The sequence below is a fragment of the Canis lupus genome, chromosome 4 (genome assembly GCF_003254725.2).
Source record: "Canis lupus dingo isolate Sandy chromosome 4, ASM325472v2, whole genome shotgun sequence".
Lineage (NCBI taxonomy): Eukaryota > Metazoa > Chordata > Mammalia > Carnivora > Canidae > Canis > Canis lupus.
In genome coordinates this window covers 23,924,459-23,947,813 of record NC_064246.1, presented here as the reverse complement: position 1 = coordinate 23,947,813, position 23,355 = coordinate 23,924,459, and the positions used below count along the sequence as shown (strand labels likewise).

General features: G+C 40.3%; 1 protein-coding gene across 2 annotated transcripts; it reads left to right on the top strand.

The window, feature by feature from the left end:
* The first annotated feature begins 1,753 nt into the window (after positions 1-1,753).
* On the top strand, positions 1,754-23,262 carry PLA2G12B (phospholipase A2 group XIIB). Of its 2 annotated transcripts, none has more exons than XM_025434777.3 (4): positions 1,754-2,137; positions 12,285-12,373; positions 16,176-16,341; positions 21,804-23,262. In XM_025434777.3, the coding sequence occupies exons 1-4, from the start codon at positions 1,927-1,929 to the stop codon at positions 21,920-21,922; spliced, it is 585 nt and encodes a 194-aa protein (XP_025290562.1). In that variant the 5' UTR covers positions 1,754-1,926; the 3' UTR covers positions 21,923-23,262. The 2 variants fall into 2 exon arrangements, with proteins under 2 accessions (XP_025290562.1, XP_025290561.1); XM_025434776.3 differs by having other exon boundaries at positions 21,801-23,262.
* The last annotated feature ends 93 nt before the right edge of the window (positions 23,263-23,355 follow it).

Below are 23,355 nucleotides of genomic sequence, written 5' to 3'. Positions count from 1 at the left end.
AAATATTTGCAATCTTGCATTTGCCAAGAGCAACTGACAGTGCTTTCAATTATGTGAATCAAAAATGAAGTTAATTGGAGTGTAAATCTTAAGCTATTAAACACATTTGCAGAGAAGTCAGAAAAGTCTTATGGTGATCAACGAATACATCACATATTATTAACGCAGCACATATTGTATTATATAAAATTAGGACACCAAAAATATTGTTGCAATTTGCAAGTTTATATTGTTACTCAGTTATCACTATTATCCCGGGATATTTTATGATTAATAAGATCTTTTTAAAGGAAAAGCTTTATACTTTAGCTCTTTTAGTGGCATTTTTTTCCTGCTTTCTGAAAAAGAGTTTCTCGTTTCTATTTTGACTTGGCCCCACAAACCCCTGATCCCCGCTTTACCAGTGACAGCCTGTCCATTTCCAACAGTACTCTTGCCTTTGTATCTCAGCTTTCTCACCTCTCAAATGGGAATGGTGTCTACCCTACTTCATAGAATTGATGTAAAACACACACACATACACACACACACACAGCGGTTTGGAAAAAAATAGATGTTTTAAAATACTGGTGGCATTGTTGTCCATATGAAATATTTTTTTAAGAGCGCCTGCGTGGCCTGGTCAGTTAAGCATCTGCCCTCAGCTCAGGTCATGATCTCTGTCCCAGGATCGAGCCCCACGGGCTTGGGCTTCCTGCTTAGCATGGAGTTGGCTTCTCTCTTTCTCTCTCCCTCTGCGCCTCCCCATGCTCATGTTCTAGCTCCTTTTTAAATAAATAAATAAAATCTTTAAAGAAAGAAGAGAAAAATAGTTTTTAGCCATTGCCCTTTCTGGTGTGTGAGTCTCTAGACAAATACATTTCTTATCTAAAATGAAGAAGTGTAATTCATGATTTCCTATAGAGCTTTCCAGACTTTTGAGAGATAGCCTAAATGACTCCTCCTGTTCATATAGGAATCATTTATATAGACGAGTGATCTCATGGATGGAATTCATTTCCTCATGTGACTAAAAGCAAAGTATGAGAGTGATGCCGAAACACTGGACTCCAGTCAACGGTCTTAAAGCCTACAATTTCAAATACTGTTCCTGACAAGCCCTCTAACTTCTAAGCAGCTCTGAGTAAAAACAAGACGAGGAAAGCGGAGGCCGCCCCCCACCCCCCCCAGCACCATCCCTGGGCAATCTGTAGACCTCAGACACTGCTGAGGGCAAGCAACACCACTCTAACAAGGAGGCCAAACTGTCCCAGCACTGGCGTGGCCGCGCTTAGTAGCTCTGCCGGATTAGAGGCCGAGTTTGAGAGCCATGAAGAAGGGATAAAGGTAGAAGCTGGGGTCCCAAGTCTGGAAGCCCACTTTGTGCAAACTCACAATATTCTGACCATTGGTACAGGCGACACTGTTGACTCCCTGCTTTTGTGGGTTTCCTGAGCCCTCAAGACATCCCGCCACATCTCCCTGGAGACCATGCCCTGGCTTTAGGGGGGCACTGGGACCTGCGGACAAGCTCTTGTGTCAAGAGGCTGGCCCTGAAGAACCAAACTTGTAACAGGTCAGTAGATTAACAAGCTGGTTGGGGGGAGAATTCCAACTGCTCCACGGCTCAAGCCCCCTACAAGTTGGCCAACATCTTAATCTCTGTCCTCCAGGCCTGTGGAATCCACTCTGAAGTGTTCTCTCTCACTGGCCATCCCTTAGACAGGCCCTCCCACTGCCTAACCTTTGCCCTTTCTAATTGCCCTGATCTCATCCCAACCTCCATAGCTATGTTTAAAGTCCACCTCTGGGGAATACACAGATTGAGTGTTCCAGATAATCCCCTTTCCAGTCCTGCTTGACATCTGGCCAGCAGGCTTCGGACCTGGACTTCCTGGGACACTGGCCAGGGTTTGAGGAAGACCCCAGTACCTACCTGGCTTCAGGATGAAGCTGGCCATGGGCTTCCTGATTTTGTGGCTCAGCCTGGGGGGTGGCCTGGCTCAGAGTGACACCAGCCCCGATGCCGAGGAGTCCTATTCAGACTGGGGCCTTCGGCACATCAGGGGCAGCTTTGAATCTGTCAACAGCTACTTCGATTCCTTTCTGGAGCTTCTCGGAGGGAAAAATGGAATCTGCCAGTACAGATGCCGTTATGGTGAGTGCGTGCCCTGCTTCCCTTCCCTTCCCAGGTGGACCTGTGAACAGCTGGAGCAGGGTCATCCCTGTCATCCACTTCCTAGGTTGGCTTGCCAGATTCAGCAAATAAAAACAGAGGGCTCCCAGGGAAATGTGAGTTTCAAATAAACAACCAATCATTTGTTAATACATCTGAAATGTTTGGGACATACTCACCCTATAAAGTACTGGTTGTTTATCTGAAATACAAATTTCACTGAGCTTCCTGTAGCTTTTCTGACAAACGTACTCCTGGGAGACTGGTTCCCTGAGGCCATTTTAATGAATTTGTGGGGAGGCCAGTACTTAGGGACTGGGAGCAGGGGTGGGGGGGAGGGGGGAGGAGAAGATGAGGGGTCTTTGTGAGGGGTTCCTAGGGGTGAAAACTGGAGATGAACATTTGGAGCAACCTCTGCCAGCAGGGGAAGCAGTTTCCTCAGTCTCCCCCGTGCTAAGCTTGGAGATGGATTCTCCTTCCCCCTCACACAGTTCACACCCTCCTGCCAGCTCGGCCAGTCCCTCAGGGGCTCCCAGGAGAGCAGGCCGTGCTGCTTCGGCCTGGATCAGCGATGGCAGGCCGTCAGGGGGCAGGGGGCCTTGCAGCCAGCCAACTCTGCCCGCATGGATGCGGCCCTGAGCAGGCCTCGTGCTGCCCCTCAGGCCTGGTGCCCCATGTACAACTGTGAATGGGTGGAGGCACCACCTTGCCTGAGTTGTAGAGACGGCACCAGGGAGCACTCTGGCTGCCAGAAGGAGTCCCTGGCACCAGGTCTCCCTTCTCTGTGTTGGGAGTCACGTGAGCACAGCAGAAAGCAGGGCCCTGGGCCCTTGCAGCCAGGAGGCAGGGGGAGCTTCAAATGCAGAGGAGAGATTATTTTCTAAAGCATACACAGTTTCACACAGCATTAGTTTTATGGTTTAGTTTATCAAATATTTCATCACAGGACTGGACGAAAATGGTGAGTCAGTCTAGCCTAGCAGGAAAAACATTTGAGAAATGTTTTCTCCAAACACTCAGCAGATGAAACTCAGCTTGGAGAGAGTCTTGAAAAAGCTCCTTAATTGCTGGGCTCATCAGTCTCACTCCTTTTTACCTTCGAGCTGGGCACATCACTTCCTTACAAACCACAAGTGACTCAGAGACAATGGGTCATCCTCGCAGCAGAACCCCAGAGTCTCATAGGACACGGATTTTAACCCGGTACAGTTATGGTGAACAGGGTAGCTGCATCTTCTCTGTGAAGATTCCAGAGGGTAAAAAGTGGTCTGTGCTAGGACCCCCTGGGCCCCTAACTCTACCTCTGTCCCAAGTGGGCCGGACAAATGCAGAGGTGCCTTGTCCCTGGACTGTGCTCACCCAGCTCTCAGCAATGGTGCAGGGAGGGGGTTAACTGGCTTCCCGGTTGAATAAATACAGGTGCTATTTTCCTTCCTAGAGATAATAAGAGACTGTGGTTTAGCAAATACATAACCACAGGAATTTTAGGGGGAAACAAGAATCAAACCTTCTTCCTTCTCTAGCAAAAGAGCATTAAAAGATTTCAGCAAATTTTGGTTGCAAGCCTGGACCCCGGCAGGGTCAGCAGTCACTGGTGGGGGGTGGGGGATAGTCAATAGAGACATTGCAGGAAGGCAAATAACTCCACTCGCTCTGAAAACAGAGCCTGTTCAAGGAGGGACCTGAAAAACACGTAGGAAATACAGGGTTAAGCCTTATTACCTTTGGAACCCGGTGGAGTTCGAAAACCTAGAGGCTGTGGCCAAACAGCACAAAATATCTTCTCAGTTGATCATGAATCAAGCTATCTTTGGAAGAGATAATACCTAATAATTAACTGGGTCTCTGTCCTTTCTCAGTTTGCTTTGTGATACACTTCTTGTGTGTAATGCCTCTCTAGAGCAGTGGTTCTCAAACTCCCCTGTGCTTTGAATCCCCTGGTGTGCTCGTTTAAAAAGATTGTTACTCCCCCGTGTTTCTGATTGGGTAGGGCGGTAGGTCAGGGGTGGGGCCAGAGGATGTGCCTTTGCCAGTTTCCAGGTGATTCTGACGCTGCTGATCCTGAGTCCACACGTCTAAAGAAAAAAAAAAAAAAGCAAACTGCTTTAAAGACTGTGATCTTTTGTCAGAGGAAATAACTTAGCAACAATTAGTCTACAAGAAAAAAATTTCTAGGGATCCCTGGGTGGCTCAGCGGTTTAGCGCCTGCCTTTGGCCCAAGGCATGATCCTGGAGACCCAGGATCGAGTCCCACATCGGGCTCCCTGCATGGAGCCTGCTTCTCCCTCTGCCTGTGTCTTTGTCTCTCATGAATAAGTAAAATCTTTTAAAAAAGATTCTATTTGATTTCTACTTCAGTATTTAAAACCATAGTCCTATCTTGGCCCTGCAATTATAAGCACCTGGGGAGCTTCAAAAGGTCCTGCTGCCCAAACCAATTTAATCAGAATCTCCGTGAGTTGGAGACATCAGTATTTTTAAGGTCTCCCAGGTGATTAGCAAGTGTAGTCAAGGTATGGAGCAGTATTTTGAAAGGTCATTCTTGGAGAACTTCAGTCCATAGGTTGTTCAGAAAGGGGAAAGTGCGTTTGTGTCCTGGTACCCTACAACACTGTGACATTGGTTTCCTCACTTCTTAGATCTATAGCAGCTTTGTTTTCATGTCAACACAAAATCTGTACTCGTCAAGGAACAGGCTATAAATATAATGAGATTCAGCAGGTAGCAATGGGAGATGTAGCATAATTGCTACAAGGGGCCTGCACTACTGTGAACAAGAGTCCCTCTCCCACCCCCAGAGATTCTGATTCAGTAGGTCTGCGGTAGGGCTCTGGAACTGTTCAGGTGGTTCTGGAACCAGACTTTGAGAAATAACTAGTAACGGAAAAATCATGGGTTTGAACTGGGGGTGGGGGTGAGTGAATTCCATTGCTGGTGACCTTGGGCAAGTTACCTAACTCTCTCAACCTCTGTTGCCTCATGTTTATAAATATGTTAATAACACCTACTTTAGGTATGGGAGATACCAAGCAGATTTTATAAACATTATGAGAAAGATGGTCTGGTGAACAGGTTAACTATGCCTTCAGATCCTTCCAGTTCTCTTTCAACATAAAATTAAAAAACACAGGGATACCTGAGTGGCTCAGTGTTTAAGCGTCTGCCTTTGGCTCAGGTCATGATCCCAGATTCCTGGGATCGCAGGGAGCCTGCTTCTCCCTCTGCCTATGTCTCTGCCTCTCTCTCTCTCTCTCTCTCTCTCTCTCTCTGTGACTATCATAAATAAATAAAAATTAAAAAAAAAAAAACAAAAAAACTGCTGAGCCACCCGGGCTGCCCAGTCATCTTTTTTCAAGAGGTCTTTTTGTCTCTATAAAATCTAGAGCGAAGTGTTATAAACCTGTGAGTTTATATATTTTTCCAGGGAAAGGATTCACAGTCTTCATCAGATTCTTAGGGGATCCATAGCCTGAAAAAAAGAAATAGCCACTGGTTTATTTTTTATTTTATTTTTTTAAAAGATTTTATTTATTTATTCATAGAGACACAGAGAGAGAGAGAGAGAGAGAGAGAGAGAGAGAGAGGCAGAGATATAGGCAGAGGGAGAAGCAGGCTCCATGCAGCGAGCCTGACGTGGGACTCAATCCTGGGTCTCCAGGATCACACCCCGGGCTGCAGGCGGTGCTAAACCTGCTGCGCCACCGGGGCTGCCCTAGCCACTGGTTTAGAGGCAAAGATTGTTCTTTTGCTAGGGTGACCAGCTGTCCTGGTCTGCTGGGGACGGAGGGAAGAGGCAGGGTGGGGTAGGGATTCCTGGGATATGGACTTTTAGTACTAACACGGGGGCAGTCCCAGGCAAACCAGGACAACTTGGTCATCCTCCCTCCTGCAGTAACTTAATCTGTTTTAGCAACTGAAATAGAGTTTATTGCTTCAGTAAAATTGTCAGAGTTCTGCTTTGTTCCCTTGATGTGTTCCTCATGTCACATTTGAGTGTTTCTGGAAGGATATACATGTATTTTTTTTTTTTAAGATTTACTTATTTGAGAGAGAGCATGAGAGCATGCATGAGCTGGGGAGGAGCAGAGGGAGAGGGAGAGACAATCTCAAGCAGACTCCCTGCTGAGCCTGAGCCCAGTTTGGGGCTCATCCTATGACCCTGAGATCATGACCTGAGCCAAAATCAAGAGTCGATGCTTAACCAACTGAGCCACCCAAGCACCCCTGGAAGGATATACATTTTAAATAAAGTACTTTGATTCTTTAGTGGACTTCCAGTGGAGCACAGCTTCTGCAGGAGCCAGCTGGGTGGGGAGAAGGGACACACCCTCCCGGGAAGACATAACCCTTGACCTGAGTAATAAAGCCAAGTAGTTTTTACTGTTCTTTTCAGTGACAAAACTGAGAGAGAAGAAAGGCTGGGTCCAGGAGGCAGTGTGCATGCCTGTGGCCGAACTTGGGTTTTCTAACTAACTCGCCTCCTAAATCTATCTCATTTGCCTTTTATTTATTTTTTAAAAGATTTTATTTATTTATCTGACAGAGAGAGACAGAAAGCACACAAGCAGGGGGAGTGGCAGAGGGAGAGGGAGAAGCAGACTCCCTGCTGAACAGGAAGCCCCAATGCAGGGCTCGATCCCAGGACTCTAGGATCATGACTGGAGCCAAGGGCAGACACTTAACCAACTGAGCCTCCCAGGCACCCCCTCATTTGTCTTTTAAGTGTCTGACATGTTTTATGGTGTTTCATTTTGTTCAGAAGTTTTTCATTTTCATAAGATCAAGTCTGTCAGTCTTTTTCTTTACAAATTCTCAATTTTGTATCTTGCTTAGAAAGCCATCCTCACATCACAATTATAACAACCACCTTCTGCTCGTTTTGTCTGTGAAAGCAGCCATAGCTAATATGTAATAAATGACTGTTGCTGGGTTCCAATTAAAATTTTCATGGACACTAAAATCTGAACCTCATATAAATTTTCACAGGTCACAAAATATTATCCTTGTTTTGACTACTTTTTTTCTCCCAACCATTTAAGAATATAAGAACATTTTTAGCTGACAGGCTATACAAAAACAGGCAATGGGCTGGTCTTGGGTCATTGTTTACCAACCCCTGAGCTAGAGGATCAATAAATAGCCAAAACCAGACAATAAAATTAATCTGTGGACATAGTATATTATCAATGCCTAGACTCAAAACATCACACTATAAAGACTCAATACAACCTAAAACTACTCAAACTATAAGTTGAGGATATAGTAAATTATTGCTGCCCAGACTCAAACCATCACCTTTTTTATTAGAACATTTCTTTCACGGGCACCTAAGTTGCTCAATAGGTTAAGTGTCTACCTTCTGTTTGGGTCATGATCCCAAGGTCCTGGGATTAAGCCTTGCATTGTGGTCAGTGGAGAGCCTGCTTCTTCCTCTCCATCTCCCTCTCCTCCTCTTCTTGCTTGTGCTCTCTCTCTCTGTGTCAGATAGATAAATAAAAATATTTTTTTAAAAATGAACTTTTCTTACAAGCTTCATTTCTAAATGGAATTCATGAACTATTAAATTCACGAGCAGCTATCATGAACTATTAAACACACACACACAAAATAACTATCAATAGCAGGACAGGTAGGAAGTGTCTGTAGTTGGTGTTCCATTACCTTTCAATCTGGGATAGAGAATTTTATCTTCTATGAGTCATCAAGAATGAAAAAGGCAGAGGGTAACCCAGGAAATGGCACTGCATCTGCTGCAGAAGCTCTTTATCAACAAAATTATTAGAGAAGTTTTATCATAAAATTTACACATTTGTTTCTTCGTGAAAAATTTCCTCCCTAATTTCTATAAAGCTAGTATGTGTAGGACATTTGTAAAAGAACAATCCAAAGAAAAAATAAAATCACCACAATCATCTTACCTACAGGGGACAATTCACATTTAATCTGTGGCACAGTGTGATTATTTTCATATGTGTAATTTGATGACTAACACTATTTAACTCATTTTACCCATTCCCCAACTCCTGGTAATTCTCTCTCTCTCTCTCACACACACACACACACACACACACACAGACACATACACACGGATACACATACAGAATAGGTATCAGTGGTAGGTTACATTTCTCAAGACCTTGGAAAAGTAGTGTAGGGATTACTGGTGGGTTGGCAGGCTCCATCAATAAACACAGTTCCTCTCCATTACAAATATAAAATGTTGGGCGAAAATAAAACATTAAAAAAATACACCCTCAAGCTAGAATGGAATAAAGTAAAACCTATAAGTTCTAACTGAAGAGGAAAAGCAGTCCCAAAGTGGTGAGCAGGAGCTGACTTGGAGTTTTTTTTTGTCAGGAACATATGTAGATTCTAGGGGCTGAGGGATGGGTTTTAATACCCATACAAAGAGGGGTGCCAGGGGGTGGCTCAGTCAGTTAAGCATCCACCTTTGGCTCAGGTCATGATCCCAGGATCCTAGGATGGAGCCCTGTATTAGGCTCCCTGCTCAGTAGGTAGTCTGCTTCTTCCTCTCTTTCTCCTCCTCCCCCTTGCTCATATTCTCTCTCTCTCAAATAAGTAAATAAAAATCTTAAAAAAAAAAAAAAGTGAAAAGACAAGCCAAAGAATGGGAAAAAGTATTTGGAAGGAAGACATGAGTGGCTAATAAGCACAGGAAATGATGACCAATGTAATTAGTTATTAGGGAAATGCAAATCAAAATGACCATGCGATACCACTTTACACTCACTAGGATGGCTGTAATTAAAAAGACAGTTTTTAATTGTCAAGTGGAGGGAAAAAAAGCAAGTGGAGGAGAAGATGTGGAGAAATTAGAACGCTTCTATATTGCTGTGGGGAATGTAAAATCGTGCCACCACTTTGGAAAATAGTCTAGTAGCTCCTCAAAATGTTAAACAGAGCTAGCATATGACTCAGAAGTTTTATTCTCATGGGGAAATGAAAACATATTGTCCACACAAAATAATGTTTGTAGTAGCATTTTTCATAATAGCCAAAAAGTGGGAAAAATCCAAATGTTCATCATATTTATTGACAATAAAAAGAAATGAAATACTGACCCATGCTACAACATGGATGGACCTTGAAAATACTATGCTAAGTGAAAGAAGCCAGACACAAAAGGCCACATATTGATTTCATTTACGTGAATGTCCAGAATTGGCAAATTTATAGAGACAGAAAGTCGATTAGTGATTGTCTAGGGCTGATAGATCACTTCATCTTGGAAGCAACATATCTCCACTTCAGCCATATTCTCTAGCTCACAGAGACCAACGGGACAACACACAAGGGTGTGAACACCAAGAGACTGGGATCACTGGGGACATCTTGAACACAATCTCATATAAACACTGTACCACAGAAACAAATGCCAAACAGATTGTGGCAGAGACTGATCCTTGTAGCCTAATATCTTCCTCCTTCTCTATAGTAATAAGTCCCTCCTGCCCAATTTTAAGCTCATGGGTACCCACTTTTGCAACTAGGTATTGCTGTTTGATTAAGGTCTGGCCAAAGGGAAGTTCGATGTGTGTATCCTTTTGGAGTGTGTTTATTAAAGAGAGGGGCTGTGACCATTCTGCCTCCTTCTTTTATCCTCCTGCTTGTAATATGGTTGTGTTGGCTGAAGTTCCATCTTGAACCATGACAGCCAGAGTTCCATTCTAGGGCTGGTAGATCAGAAAGCTAGAAGCAGAAAAGTGTAGATTTACAATATAAGCCTATATCCACAATTCTAGATTATAATATATTCTATCTTGTTTAAGCATCTGAATAATACAGTATGTAGGAGATAGAATAAATACATGGTAAAATTATAATACTCTACTGAGGGACATAAAGGAAGACACAAGTAGATAGAAAACTGTATTATGCCCTTGTTTATGAAGACAGTATATTCTAAGAAAGTCAGTTGTTTCCAGATTAATCTATGTATTTTCAATCAAAATCCTGCACTACCTCTGATAGACTTTACTAAGTTGATTCTAAAATTCAGTTGCAAGACAATAGGCCCAAAATAGTCAAAACAATTTTTAAGAATAATGAAGAGGGGTACCTGGGTGGTTAAGCGTCTGCCTTTGGCTCTGATCATGATTTCAGGGCCTTGGGACTGAGCCCCGCATTGGGCTCCCGCTCAGTGGAGAGTCTGCTTCTCCCTCCCTCTCTGCCCTCCAACCCCGCTCCCTGCTCATGCTCTCCCTACTATTATTGTATTATTGTCAATGAGTTTCTTTCATTTTGTCGTTAATTGGTTTATATAATTGGTTGCTCCTAAGTTAGGAGCATAAATATTTACAATTTTACAATTCCGGACTTCAGGCTATATTACAAAGCTGTAATCATCAAGACAATATGGTTCTGGCACAAAAACAGACATATAGATCAATGGAACAGAATAGAGAACCCAGAAATGGACCCTCAATTCTATGGTGAGCTAATCCTCAACAAAGCCAGAAAAAATATCCAACGGAAAAAAGTTTCTTCAACAAGTGGTGCTTGGAAAGACACATGTAGAATAACAAAACTGGATCATTTTCTTAAACCTTACACAAAGATAAAATGGATGAAAGACCTAAATGTAAGATAGGAATCCACCAAAATCCTAGAGGAGAACACAGGCAGCAACCTCCTTGACCTAGGCTGTCCACAGCAACTTCTTGCTAGACACATCTTCAAAGGCAAGGCAAACAAAGGCAAAAATGAATGATTGGGACTTCATCAGGATAAAAAGCTTTTGCACATCAAAGAAACAGTCAACAAAACTGAGAAGCAAGCGATATATTTGCAAATGTCTTATTAGATAAAGGGCTAATATCCAAAACCTACAAAGAACTTATCAAACTCAACACCCCCAAAACAAATAAACTAGTCAAGAAATGGGCAGAAGAAATAGAGACATTTCTCCAAAGAATACATGCAAATGGCCAACAGACACATGAAAAATTGCTCCACATTACTTGTCATCCTGGAAATACAAATGAAAACCATAATGAGATACCACCTCACACCAGTCAGAATGGCTAAAATTAACAGGTCAGGAAATAACAGATGTTGGTGGGGATGCAGAGAAAGAGGGAATTCTCTTATACCATTGGTGGGAATGCAAATTGGTACAGCCACTCTGAAAAACAATATGGAGTTTCCTCAAAAAAGTTAAAATAGAGCTACTATATGATCAGCAATTGGACAACTGTATATTTATCCAAAGGATACAAACATAGTGATTTGAAGGGGCACCTGCACCCCAATCCAATGTTTATAGCAGCAATGTCCACAATCGCTAAACTATGGAAAGAGCCTAGATGTCCATTGACAGATAAATGGTAAAGAAGAAGTGGTACTTATATACAACGGAATATTACTTGGCCATCAAAAAAAATGAAATCTTACCATTTGCAATGATGTGGATAGAACTAAAGGGTATTATGCTAGGTGAAATAAGTCAAAAAAACACAAATATCATTTGATTTCACTCATATGCGGCATTTAAGAAATGAAACAGCGGATCATAGGGAAAGGGAGGGAAAAATAAAATAAGACAAAATCAAAGAGGAGACAGACCATAAGAGACCCTTAACTACAGGAAACAAACTGAGGGTCACTGGAAGGGGAGGAGGGGGTAACTAAGTAATGGCCATTAAAGAGGTCATGTGATGTAATGAGCACTGGGTGTTAGATCCAACTGATGAATCACTAAACTTCACCTCTGAAACCAATAATACACTATATGTTAACAAACTGATTTTAAATAAAATAAAAATTAGAAAAGAAAAAAGCTAACAGAAACAAAAGAAACATTAGAATTATTAGTAAATGAATATTCATGAAAGTCTTTGAGAATAGGAGAAAAATGCCAAACTAATCTGAAGGTCATTACCCTTTTATGACATTATCATTATCATTACCATCATTACCACCTAACTGGGATGTGAATATCTGGTGAGGAATGATAACTTTTATTTTTTATTTTTTATTTTTTTGAGGAATGATAACTTTTAAAAGAAAAGTTGCATATGCTTTTAGATAATTTTTATCTGATGAATGTTCCCAAATGCTTAATTTCTAAATATTTCTTCCTGCTTCTTTCCTTTCTTTCTCCTGCTAGGAAAGGCACCAATGCCCAGACCCGGCTACAAGCCTCAGGAGCCCAACGGCTGCAGCTCCTATTTCCTGGGTCTTAAGATACCAGAAAGTGTATGTACCACCATCATTATTTTCTTAGTTGATTGTTTTAACTGAGGCAAGTCCAAGAGTTATCAGTGATCAGAGTGATAACTTAGGGAATATAGTTGAGCAGTATAATTACTTTAAACTGGATGCAGAGTAAGGGAGATAATTTTCAGAGAAATCACCTGATTTCCTTTCATCAGAGACAGCTGTCCTCAGATAAGACCTTGTGTAGTGAACTTCAAAATCACCTCTGCTAGCATCAGCCAAATCTTAGCGGATCAAACATCACTTCATCTGAAATCTAACAAGTTTGACTTCTTAAATTTAGTGAGACTTTTCCTGTGATGTGCTGGAGCCATTGGCACTGACCATAGATACTTTTGCAAGTGGTTGATTTCAGGCTGGTAGCACCAAACCAAGTATGTTTAGAGTATCAAGGTCATAGTAATCTGCACACACCCACTCACATACAAGCATCCAGCCCCCAGCCCCACCCCTGCCCCCATTCGGCCACTGGCTAAACTGCTGGCTGTTTCTCAAACCCCTGGCCTCCCATGAAAACAAGTAATAAACTGATTTATTTTAAGACCTCTTGGAGGCCTCTTTATCTTTTTTTAACTTCAGAAAAGAGATGTTATGTAAAATGTAGGTAGAAGGATTTCATATCTAAGCTGTGATTTTTTTTTTTTTTTATAAATTTTTTTTTTAAATTTTTATTTATTTATGATAGTCACAGAGAGAGAGAGAGGCAGAGACACAGGCAGAGGGAGAAGCAGGCTCCATGCACCGGGAGCCCGACGTGGGATTCGATCCCGGGTCTCCAGGATCGCGCCCTGGGCCAAAGGCAGGCGCCAAACCGCTGCGCCACCCAGGGATCCCTAAGCTGTGATTTTTTAAAAAAGATTTTATTTATTTATTTGAGAGAGAGAGTGAGAGAGCACACGAGAGAGCTCGAGGTGTGGGGAGGGGCAGAGGGAGAAGCAGGCTCCCACAGGGAACTTGATCCCAGCACCCTGGGTTGTGACCTGAGCCGAAGACAGAGGCTTAGCAGACAGAGCCACCCTGGCGCCCCTAAGCCATGATTTTTGAATTGTGTCTTAATCAGGCTAAACTTCACTTTTCTGCTGATTCAAAAGATTTACTTTGTAATAGTTTTCTAAGCAGCTTAATGTTTATTCTTCTATCAAAAATGCTGCCCACCAATGCATTTTTGTGCAAATTGGAAAACTGTCCCCTTGCCTCTTCCATTTGTCAGAACTTTATCTCAATATACTGTTAGAAGAGGAAATTTCACTGCCACTGGCTAGACATTTTTCTTTTTTCTAAAAAAAGATTTATTTCAGAGAGAGAGAGAAAGAGAGCATGGGGGGAGGGGCAGAGGAAGAGAGAATCTTAACCAGACTCTGCTGAGCGCAGAGCCTGACTCAGGGCTCGATCCCATGACCTTGAGATCAGGACCTGAGCTGAAACCAAGAGTCAGATGCCTAACCAACTGCGCCACCCAGGCACCCTGGCTAGGTATTTTTCTCAATTAATATACAAATCTACAATATCCCATGGGAAGGTGGCCCTTTTCATATCACTCTTGCACACTGCATGACCTGCCCAGCTATATGTCCCGCCTTGTCTATGCTCATCAATATGCATATGGACACAGAAGAAAGGCAAGCTTTTCAAATATGTATTTATATTAGAGAAATCCTTGTTTTTAGCTCATATACTTGATGCCAATTTAGAAGCTATGGAAGTGGTACTGAAACCTCTATGGAAATGTAAAAGTGGATGGAAATTAAGATGGACACATTAATGCTTCAGCAAGGCTTGACTTGTGAACAAACTTTTCTCTTTCTCATCCTGGAAACTTCCCTCTCCCCTTCACTGTTTTTTCTGTAGAATCTTTGTTCTAGGAACTTGGTTTGGAGTTGATACCGAGTAATGAGATTTGGAGGGCTGGCACCCATGCTTGAAAACATAAGGGACATGCTGGCAGCATAAATCAGATTCCTACTGAAACTGCCCCCAACCCTGTATTTTCCTATAAAACCTCTCAGCCAAAAAAACAAAAAACAAACAAACAAACAAAAAACAAAAAACACCTCTCAGCCGCTCACCCCGGGGCTTGCTTGTAGTCTAGGAGGCATTAGCCTGCTGCAGCCTCCTTTGCCTGGCAAAGGAATAAACTAGCTCCCTATTTTAACCCCAGACTCTGTCTTCATATTACACATTTTGGCTCCAGAGTACAGAGGTCAGTTTTCAACGACAGTAGGCACTCTATTTTGGGAGTAACTTTGGGAGTAATGTCATTTTGTTTATTGGTACTAGTATTGTTTAGAACTAGTTCAAGAGTTTCCAATTGAGTTGAATTGAATGAGAGTGACTATACTCATCAAATTTTCAGGCACCTCTGCTGTGATGATATATGTTTAGTTGTAGGGATGAGGTACAAGCAAAATGGTTTACTGCAGGAATCAAATGATAGGAATCTGCCCAGAAGTGCAGAGCCCAGGCTGTTGCCTTGTCTAATGAGTTACATTACCTCTTAATGTAACAATGTGTTTTTTTTTTCTTTTTCTCACAAGGGCATTTTAAACTATCAAGGTCACTACTCTGCTTTAGGTGGCCTTGGAGCAAAAGTTCAAGTAAGGGAACACTTCAGGAGACCCAAGTGGAAAGGATCTCTAATAGCTGGTTCATCAATCCGCATCCATACCATAAAACCAGATTTCCACAGTTTCCCCTCAGGTCCAAGTCTGCATGATCAGAAGAACCACAAAAGATTCTAAGATGCTCTGCCTTTGTCTATACACCCTCATTCCAAAATTTTTCACATACCACCAAACAATCGCTCTCTGTAATCACTCATTCTATCATGCCCCTTCCTTGTTTGAGAGTCTTTATCAATTCTTCCTGGTTATTTTGGAAGTCAGGATCATCCATCAACTTGCCTTTCTCCCTAATTTAAAACACAATAAACAAACAAACAAAAAATTCCTGCTAAGACCCCTCCCCTGAAAGACTAAACAAACTGACTTGCACACATATGATTTGCTCATATCTCCTTTTTTTACCTGCTACACCTTAAGTCTACTTTCACTCCTAATAATCCTCTCCAAAAAAAAAAAAAAAAAAAACCCATGTAGAGTTATCAAACTCTAGATTTGGCATTCTATGAACTTAGTTACTCAGTTTATGCACAACATTTACAATTGTTTTTAAGATGCTTAATACATATATCTGTGTGTGTGTGTGTGTGTGTGTGTGTGTTGGCTCTTGCCATTTGACTGCTGTCCCCCTATGGTCAGGAATCACGTGCTCTACAGCTCTCTGTGCTCCCTGACACACAAACCTTTAAAACAGTGCTATATGAGATGGGTCCCTAATAAATGCTGATGACCTCTTGATGAACTGAGGCTTAATTTTTCATAATTCTGAGCTTTCAGATCCTTTGCTCAAGCAAAATCTCATATCTTAGGCTTTAGTTGAATTTGGAAGTTCTGCAGCTCTGTCTTCACTAACCTTCTGATATGATCTCTATTTTCATCACTGTCATGGCCTGTGAATTTGAAAATTGCTAAATCTAAAAGAAAAAGAAGAAAATAGGCTACTCAGAGTTAATAAACTAATAACCAAACCATGACTGAAACTTAACATCCTGTGACTATCAATCTGATGTATTCTCTCCAGTTGGTGTTTCTGAATTGATCTGCATGTATAATCGGAATCTGAGAACTGGTAAGTTAATAACAGGGAGGGCAAGGTTGCCTAAGGTCCTTGGTCTAAACGTGGCATTTTCTTCCTTCTCTTTCTTTCATTCACTTTTCTCCAGATGGACTTCGGCATTCCAGCAATGACCAAGTGCTGCAACCAGCTGGATGTCTGTTATGACACTTGTGGTGCCAATAAGTATCGCTGTGATGCAAAATTCCGATGGTGTCTCCATTCTATCTGTTCTGATCTGAAGCGGAGTCTGGGCTTTGTCTCTAATGTGGCAGGTAGGTATCTTAAGGGCATCGTCTGGTGAGCAGGGAGTTTTGTTCCTGTTTTCATACAGAAATGTATCCAGAGCCCCGTTACACAAAGAGACCATCAGAGCTCGCTGAACTTTCTTATAGAACACTGTGACAAATGTAAGATGAGCGAAGGAAGATTCTGGGCATTCCTTCACTAAAGTTCTTGCTGTCCTGCCCAGGAGCTGCTGGCACCACTCCTGATGGACAGTGCCACACCAAAGTCTTCCCAGAGATATAAAAATCTATCCTTCAAGATCGGAGAAAGGGTTGCCCAACTGGCTTTGGTTATTCATTCCACTATTAAATAATTTTCCCTATTAGGAGTAATTCTGTAGAGGACCACTTGGTTTGGTATAAGCTCTTTTTTCCTTATTTTGTTTTCAGTTAGGGAAATAGTTTTTTAAAACTTATCTTTTTTGTGTAAAGCTCTCTCTATATACTTGAGGATAATTATTTTTAGGCAACTGCTTAGCTACCCAGTTGCTGATTGTGTGATTGCTGTGATTTCCTTTCCCTGATTCACCTTATGGAAAGCTGTAATCCTTTAGGTTCTGAAGCCAGAAAATTACATCCAGGTATTAGCATTATATATTTTTAGTTGGCAAAGTTTGAAGTTTAATCTTATAAGGAGCTGGCCTCATGCCACTGAGAAAGTCAGCAGTAGAAAGAATCTTGGATCGTTTTCATAGATCAATGTCTAGAGTGTAGTCCTGAAGTGTGAAGGCTTGAAAATATAAATAATTAGTTAGGCCCTGTAAAAGGGAGTATCACTCTATCTGTATCTACAAAAGGTAAATAAGTGCCTGCTGCTAATCTAGAGTTAGGTCAAGTTACTTCCTCTAAGCAATGTTCTATTGATTTCTTTCTCCTATCTCTTTAATATACCACTTGCCTGGATACTGCAAGTTAATTTAATCTCTGGGTCCCATCTGATCTATTTTCCCCCATAGGGACCAGATATATTTATGTACCACACGAATCTGGTCATTTCTACTCTCTGTGTAAATCCTTCAATTGGTTCCTCTTCCTTGGGATTAAATCCAAAGTCCTTAGTAGGATATACATAGCCCTTTCTGATCCAGCCCTATCCTACCTAATATTTTCTCTCATTTTGTGGGTTTTTTTTTTTCACTTTTTTGATGAAATTACTTGCAAAGCAGAAGTTTAATATTTTGGGTCCAGTTTATCTACTTTTTTCCTTTTGTTGCTTGTACTCTTGGTGTCATATGTAAGAAGGCTTTGCTTAAACTCAAGGTCACAAAGATTTGCTCCTAAATTTTTTTCTAAGATTTTGTTTTAGCTTTTTAGGTATATGATCCACTTTTAGTTAACTTTTGTGTATGGTGTAAGAGGTCTAACTTCATTCTTTTGTATATGGATATACAGATGTGCCTGCATATTGTTGAAAGACTATTCTTTCTCACATTCAATTGTTTTTTTGCACTCTTATCAAAAATTAATTGAACATAAATTCAGTGTTTATTTCTAGACTTTCAATTCTGTTCCATTGATCTATGCCAGTACCACACAGTCTTTATTATTGTGGTTTTGTAGTAAACTTTGAAATCAGGAAATGTTCTTTAACTTGTTCTTTTTCAAGATTGTTTTGAATATTCTGAATCCCTTGTATTTCCATATGAATTTTAGGTTCAGCTTGTCAATTTCTGCAAGAAATGGCAGTTGAAATTTTGATAGGGCTTTTGTTAAATCTGTAGATAATTTGAGGCATGTTACCCTTTTAACAATATTATGTTTTCTGATAAATAAACATGAATCTTTCCATTTACTTGGATCTTCTTTAATTTCTTTCAATAATGCCTTATAGTTTTGGAGCACAAATCTCATACTCCTTAGTTTAATTTATTCATAAGCATTAAATTATTTGTTTTGTTGTTATTGTAAATAGAATTTTATTAATTTTACTTTCAGATTATTCATTAATAATGTACAGAAATACAACTGATTTTGTATATTGATCTATTATCTGGCAACCTTGCTGAACTCACTTGTTAATTTTGATAGATTTTAGTAAATTCCTTAGGTTTTTCTCTACAGAAGATAATGCCATCTACATATCATCTTCCTTTCCAATGCCTTTTATATATTCCTCTTGCCAATTTTCCGATCTAGAACTTCCAGTCAATATTGAATAGAAGTGGTGAGAGCAATGTAGGCAGCAAATAAACAAATGGTACAAAACAATCAAAGTGTCAAAGAAGAAACTAAACGAGAAATAAAAAAAATATTGAGACAAATGAAAATGGAAACAAAACATACTTAAACTTATGAAATGCAGCAAAAGCAGTTTTAAGAGGGAAATTCATAGACATAAATGCCTACATCAAGAATAAAAGAAAAACCTTGAATAAAAAAACCTAGATTTATACCTCAAGGAATGAGAAAAAGAAAAACATGGAGTCCAAAGTTAGTAGAAGAAAGGGAATAACACAGATCAGAGCAGAAATAAATTAAATGAAGACTAAAATAACAATAGAAAAGATATAAAGGAAACTAGGAACCAGTCTTTTATAAAAAGATAGATAAATATATCTTTTATAAATAGATAAACTGTAGCTAGACTCGCTAAGAACAAAAGAGGACCCAAATAAAAAAGTCAGAAATGGAAGAGGAGGCATTACAACTGATATCACAGAAACACAAAGGATCACAAGAGATTACTATGAATAATTATATACTAACAAATTAGACAACTTCGAAATGGGTAAATTCCTAGAAACATACAATCTACAAAGAATGAATAATGAAAAAATTGAATCTGAACAGACTAATAGTAAGGTGGTTGAATCAGCAATCAAAAATCTCCCCACAAATGAAAGAACAAGATGGACTTTTAAAGTGGCTTTAACATTTAAAGAAGAATTAATAAGCCATTGAAATGGCTTCAACATTTATTTATTATTATTATTATTTATTTATTTGTTTGTTTGTTTTAAAGCTTTTATTTATTTATTCATGAAAGACACACACACACACACACACACACACACACACACAGAAGCAGAGACAAGGGCAGAGGGAGAAGCAGCCTCCATTCAGGAAGCCCGACTCGGGACTTGATCCTGGATCGCCAGGATCAGCAGATGTCCCGACATCAGAAAACGGATGTCACAGATCCAAGAAGAGCTGTGTCAGGAAAGAGCCAATTGACAAGATTTTTTTTCCTTTTTTCTAATTAACTCTGATTCTCTGATTAATGCATGCTTATAGTAAAAAAAAAAAAAAAAAAAAAATCAACAGAGGGATCCTATCTCCAAAGTATCCGTACTTATACCTAACAAATGATCACTTTAAATTTTAGAATATACTCTTTGAATATCTTCTTCTTTTGCAGAATTTCTACTTATAACATCATCACAATTTTACTCAGATAATAAAATATGGGATGCCTGGGTGGCGCAGCGGTTTAGCGCCTGCCTTTGGCCCAAGGCGCGATCCTGGAGACCCGGGATCAAATCCCACGTCGGGCTCCCGGTACATGGAGCCTGCTTCTCCCTCTGCCTGTGTCTCTACCTTTCTCTCTCTCTCTCTCTCTCTCTCTCTCTCTCTCTCTCTCTCTCTGACTATCATAAATAAATAAAAATTTAAAAAGTAAGGAAATTCTTAAAAAAAACATAATAAAATATTATGAATAGCAAAAAAAACCAAAAAACAACCAAAAAACAAACAAAAAAAAAACCGCACCGCTGGGCCGAAAGCGGCGCTAAACCGTTGAGCCCCTGGGGCTGCCCAGGCTTCAACATTTAAAGAAGAATTAATGCCAATCCTTCTCAAAGTCTTTCAAAAAATAAAAGAAGAGGGAACATTTCCAAACTCACCTTATGAGGCCAGCATTACCCCGATACCAAAACTAGACAAGGGCACCACAAGAAAAGAAAATTACAGGTCAATATCCTTGATGAATATAGATGCGAAGTCTTTGATAGAATATTAGCAAAACTAATTCAGTAATACATTAAAAGGATAATACATCATGATCAAGTGGGATTTACACAAGGGATGCAAAATTGTTTTGCATCAGTAAATCAGACAATCTGATACACCACATTAACAAAATGAAGCATATCATATGGTCATCACAATAGATGCAGAAAAAGCATTTAACAAAATTCAACATCCATTTTGGTAAAAACTCTCAACACAGTAGGTATAGAGGGAACATACCTCAACATAATAAAGGCCATGCATGATAAGCCCACAGCTAACAAAACACTCAATGGAGAAAAGCTGAAAGCTTTCCCTCTAAGATCAGGAACATGGCAAGGGTGCCCACTTTCACCACTTTTATTTAACATAGTATTGGAAGTATTTTAGCCAGAGAAATTAGGCAAAAAGAAGAAATAAAAGATATCCAAATTGGAATGGAAAATGTAAAACTGTCACTGTTTGCAAATGACATGATATCATATATGGAAAATCCTAAAGACTCCACCAAAAAACTGTTAAAACTAATAAGCAAATTCAGTAAAGTTGCAGGATACAAAATTAATATACAAAAATCAGTTTTGTTTCTATACACTAATAATGAATTATCAGAAAGAGAAATTAAGAAAAAGATTTCATTTACGATAGCATCAGAATGAATAAAATACCCAGGAATAAATTTAACCAAGGAGGTGAAAGACCTGTGCATTGAAAACTATAAGACATTGATGGAAGAACTGAGGATGACACAAAAAAATGGGAAGATATTCTGTGATCATGGATGAAAAGATTCAATATTCTTAAAATGTGCACACCCAAAACAATCTACAGTTTCAATGTAATCCCTATCAAAATTCTAATGGAATATGTTCTGAGATGCCTTCCCTTCCCTAATAACCCTTGCCCCTAAAGGGATAGAGACTCTTTCTGGGGGTTCCCATACCACCTTGATGTCACTTCCATAATGGTGTGGTGTAACCATTGTTTACCTGCCCATCCTGTCCACCTCTTGGTCCAAACTGCGAGTACTTGAGCTGGCATCTCTTTGGTCTTTGTATCCCTTATCTAACAGAATGGCTGACCAACACACATGGTTTTTCAATGAGTGAACTGTTAATTATCCCACACCTGGACAGAGAAAGCTGTAGGAAACATACAGTTACCTGAGGGAATGTTCTGCACAAATGGTAGAGTTTCCATGGAGTGAGCATAGTAGTATGGGAGATTCTGATTGCTAAACATGATTTAGACCTGGAGGCCCATAAAAGAAGAGTACCCCCAAATGTATTTTGCTTTACTAGATTGGATGGAAGCTAATGAAAAAGCTTCTTCTACATGTATGGTTTTCTTTTTAATTCTGTATTTGGATTAAGGCCTTAAGTAGGATGATGTCATCCTGGTATGTCATCCTTGGAATTACATTGCTTCTTAAAATTACTCAAACCACTTGGGATAGTTTTGTATATTAACCTTTTACTTCTCTTCATTTTTTTTTCAAGTAGCCTGTGATTCTCTGGTTGATACCGTGTTCAATACTGTGTGGACCTTGGGCTGCCGACCTTTTATGAATAGCCAACGTGCAGCATGCATCTGTGCAGAAGAGGAGAAAGAAGAGTTGTGAAAAAGAGGTGCTCCCTTCCTGGTTTTGAGTGACGCCACAGCTGTCAGTCTCTGAGAGGGTAGTGTGGCAGATATGTCTCATCCTTGCTTCCAAAAGTTTGGATGCCACAAAGCAAGAGAAAGAAAACCTTGTTCTACAGCTGGAAAGTGAGTCCCATCCTTTGAGGAGAATTGGAAAAATGCCATGGAAATATTTGAAGACTATTCTTCATTTTAACACTGGATTCCCCAACCAAGACATATTGCCTGGCAACTCAGTTCTTAAAGACTAAAATAAAGACGAAAATACTGGGATTCCTGGACTGGGTAATTCTTAAGTGAAATTTTACAGAGTTCAACCATTTGCGAGGCAAGGACTTTCCTCTGGTCCATGTCTTAGTTGCCAGTAGTATCTCATATTTAATAAAGTGTACTTTTTAGAAAAGAGATGAATGAATTCCATTATCTCCAATGTGCTTCCATTTCATTTAGAAGAGAACAGAACCCATCTCGGTAAGTTCCACCAATGATAACCATCATTCTCACTGGTGCTGAAGAGATAAGAACAGGCGGGCAAAGTCAGAGACTTACCTGGCCAATGGAGGTGAAGATCAGATGTTGTTAGAGGTTCCATTTTTTCCTTCAGTGAACTATTCCTGCTGATATTCCCAATTCCTAAGTGGTATTAGTGTCATGTTAAGATCTGAGAAGCACTTGGTAAAAATTGCGACTGAAGAAAGCCAGGAAAAGTCCCTGAAATCTGAGGATACACAAATGGTCAATCCCTAAACTATGGTTCTCTACCCTGACTGCAGATTAGAAGCACCAGAGGAGCATTAAAAAACAAAGCATCTCTGGGGGTGGTATCTCCCTATTGGTGTTTTGCAAAGGCTCCACACCTGATTCTGATGCCCTGGGAAGGCTGAAGTCCTAAGGTCAGGAACTGGCAAGTGAAGCTCATGGGCCAAATCAGGCCTAACACCTGCTTCTGTGAAGTTTTATTGGACCACAACCATGCTCTCATTTGTTTATGGCCACTCCTGTGCTACAACCTCAGACTTGAATAGTTGTGACAGACTGTATGGCCAGAAAGCCTAAAACGTTTACCATTTGGCCCTTGACAGAAAAAGTTGGCCAACTCCTGACTTGGGTCATTCTCTTTTCCCTTCTTTTTGTTAATTTTACTGGTTCGTTAAGAATTGTTGATGATAGCCATTTCTAAAAAGAAAAAGAAGAAAAACTGTTTCCTGATCTGTAAAGCCATAAAATTAATTGGCACATTAAGAAATTGGATTTAATTGCATATAAAATTTATCCCTGTGGTTTATAATATTTATTTCAATAAAATGTATTAAGCATCTACCTACGAAATAGAGTATGATATAATTTTACACCTTTTTCTATTGCTTCATTAGTCTGAGGGCATAGGATGCCAAATAACAGGGCATACGGTAC

Coding starts and splice junctions, on each gene's coding strand:
- PLA2G12B (XM_025434776.3), top strand. CDS start 1,927: ATGAAGCTGGCCATGGGCTTCCTGATTTTGTGGCTCAGCCTGGGGGGT. Junction 12,374..16,175: donor GTCTTAAGATACCAGAAAGT/GTATGTACCACC, acceptor ACTTTTCTCCAG/ATGGACTTCGGCATTCCAGC. Junction 16,342..21,800: donor CTTTGTCTCTAATGTGGCAG/GTAGGTATCTTA, acceptor TTTTTTTTCAAG/TAGCCTGTGATTCTCTGGTT.